Source organism: Bison bison, unplaced genomic scaffold (genome assembly GCF_000754665.1).
Source record: "Bison bison bison isolate TAMUID 2011002044 unplaced genomic scaffold, Bison_UMD1.0 scf7180017864259, whole genome shotgun sequence".
Classification (NCBI taxonomy): Eukaryota; Metazoa; Chordata; class Mammalia; order Artiodactyla; family Bovidae; genus Bison; species Bison bison.
The window spans coordinates 2,730,425-2,732,909 of NW_011494831.1; the positions used below are offsets into that span (position 1 = coordinate 2,730,425).

Here is a 2,485-nt window from a genome sequence, read left to right on the forward strand (position 1 = left end):
AGGAAGCTGCTTTCCCTTTCCCCAGACCTTGAGCTGAACAGGTAATGGCTTCCCATCTTTCCACTTTTGGGGGCAACCGGAAATAGAACGAGGTCTCCAGAGAGGAGCCAAAGACAGGTCAGGGGACTTCCCTGGCTATCCAGCAGTCGGGACTCTGCACTTCCACTGCAGGGGACACAGGTTTGATCCCTGGTCGGGGAACTAAGATTCCATATGCCATGTAGTGCAGGCAAAAAAAAGTAAAAAAAAAAAAAAAAGGCAGGTCAGAAGGCCTTGCTGGAACCCCCTAGGCAATGGTATCTGGCCTCTTCTGAGCCCCTCACCTTCTGGAGAGTGCCTGGTAAAGATTTTTTCTCCACCTTAGCTCAAACCCCCACACCACCCTGAGCCCTGCCACACCCTGGAGCAGTGCCCAAGAGGGGATGGTCCGGCCTCGGAGGATGGTGGAGTCCTTGGAGGACAGAGGGCAGGACAGCTTCTTCTGTGGCCCCCCTGGTAAGCTGCAGCCTGGCCGGTTCCTGGCTTTAATGGTGGTTCTCCCTCTCCCCATCTACTAGAACTGGAGGGCCCAGGAGAACAAATCTGGGCAGACAGAAGGGGAAGGAGACTGGCCAGTCACATTCAAACCAAGGAAGTAGGGTTACAGATGGGAGGATGAGGCAGGTCTCAGTTGCTCCAGCCAGGAAGGGTCAAGCTGGATGGGGGTGTGGCACAGGGGAGGGATGTAGGCCCAGCATCAGGCAGCCAGGCACAGGTTTGAGGCTCCTGAGAATCTGAGCCTCATATGGTCCAGAGTAAGCATCTTCCCTTTGGTGGGCCCAGGATCTGGGGCCAAAGCACTAAGCTCTGGGCCGTGTGTTGCAGAGAAGAGCTACGCACAGCTGGTGTTCATGTCCACCTCAGCGGGCAGCCTGTGGAACCTGCACGCCATTCATTCTATGTGTCGCATGGAACATGACCAGGTGAGCCAGCTGAGGAGGTGCCGGGGCTTGGTGGGGTTGGGGAGAGCCAGGGACACCAGGGACCTGATCATAAGGAAATACAGTTGAACCAAGGTTGCCAGGCTGGGCTAGGAAAACACATTCCCTGCTTAGAAAATTATTGCAACCCTGCTAAGAGGCTCCAGGTTGTAGGGGAGAGGAAAGCGAAGTCAGCTGCTTCCAGAAGTGCCAAGACATAGCTGCTGGGAGACAGACCCTCAGAGCCCGGGGATTTTCAAAAGGTCCTGAGGCTCCTCCTTAAAGGAGTCAAGATGTAGCTGCTGGAACAGGGGCCTGACCAGTCAGGTCAAGATACCTCTCTGCCTCTGCCCTGCTGCCTCAAAAGAGGTGAGAGAGCCTGGGATAGTGCTTGGAAACCTGGGCTCCAGCAGTTCCCCTGAGCTCTCTCCTGCTGTGTGTGCCCTACAGATCCGCTCCCATCCCAGCTTTGGGGCTCTGTGCCAGCGTACAGCAGCCAACGAGTGCTGCCCAAGTTGGTCCCTGGGCAACTTTGTGGCTGTGCTCTCCAATCGCTCCTCCTGCCTAGACATTACTCAAGCCGATACAACGCGAACACTGGCCCTGCTGCGGGCCTGTGCCCTCTACTATCACCGTGGTGCCCTGGTGCCCTCCTGTCTGGGACCCGGAAATGACAAGCCCCCACGCTGTACCCAGGTTCCCACCAAGTGCTCCCAGAGCAGTGCTGTCTACCAACTCCTGCACTTCCTGCTGGACAGGGACTTTCTGAGTCCCCAGACTGCAGACTACCAGGTGCCCTCCCTCAAGTACAGCCTGCTCTTCCTGCCCACCCTGAAGGGTGCCTCCATGATGGGCATCTACCTGGACCGCCTCGCTATGCCCTGGGGGCTCTCCGACAACTACACGTCCGTCACCGGCATGGACCTGGGCCTCAAGCAGGAACTGCTGAGGCACTACCTGGCCCAGGACACGGTGTATCCCTTGCTGGCCCTGGCCGCCATTTTCCTCAGCATCGCCCTCTACCTGCGCTCGCTCTTCCTCACGCTCATGGTGCTGCTGGGGGTGCTGGGCTCTCTGCTGGTTGCCTTTTTTCTCTACCGAGTGGCCTTCCGGATGGCCTACTTCCCCTTCGTCAATCTGGCAGCCCTTGTCCTGCTGAGCAGCGTCTGCGCTAACCACACCCTCATCTTCTTCGACCTCTGGCGCCTCAGCAAGAGCCAGCTGCCCTCCGGGGGGCTGGCGCAGCGCGTGCGCCGCACCATGCACCACTTCGGCTACCTGCTGCTGGTCTCGGGCCTCACCACTGGCGCGGCCTTCTACGCCAGCTACCTGAGCCGCCTCCCGGCCGTGCGCTGCTTCGCACTATACATGGGAACGGCTGTGCTGGCGCACCTGGCGCTCACGCTGGCCTGGCTGCCCTCCTCCGCGGTGCTGCACGAGCGCTACCTGGCGCGCGGCTGTGTGTCCCAGGCGCGTGGCCCGTGGGCCGGCAGCGCGCCCCGGCGACTGGCACTGGCACTCCACCG

General features: G+C 59.6%; 1 protein-coding gene across 1 annotated transcript in view; it reads left to right on the forward strand.

The window, feature by feature from the left end:
• DISP2 (dispatched homolog 2 (Drosophila)) overlaps window positions 1-2,485 on the forward strand; it is an 11,646-nt gene that overhangs the window by 6,837 nt on the left and 2,324 nt on the right. Inside the window, 4 exon segments of the mRNA XM_010848049.1 lie at window positions 1-41; window positions 365-495; window positions 865-962; window positions 1,410-2,483. The exon segment at window positions 1-41 is cut by the window's left edge and continues 4 nt beyond it. Coding sequence (XP_010846351.1) covers window positions 1-41; window positions 365-495; window positions 865-962; window positions 1,410-2,483 — 1,344 coding nt within the window.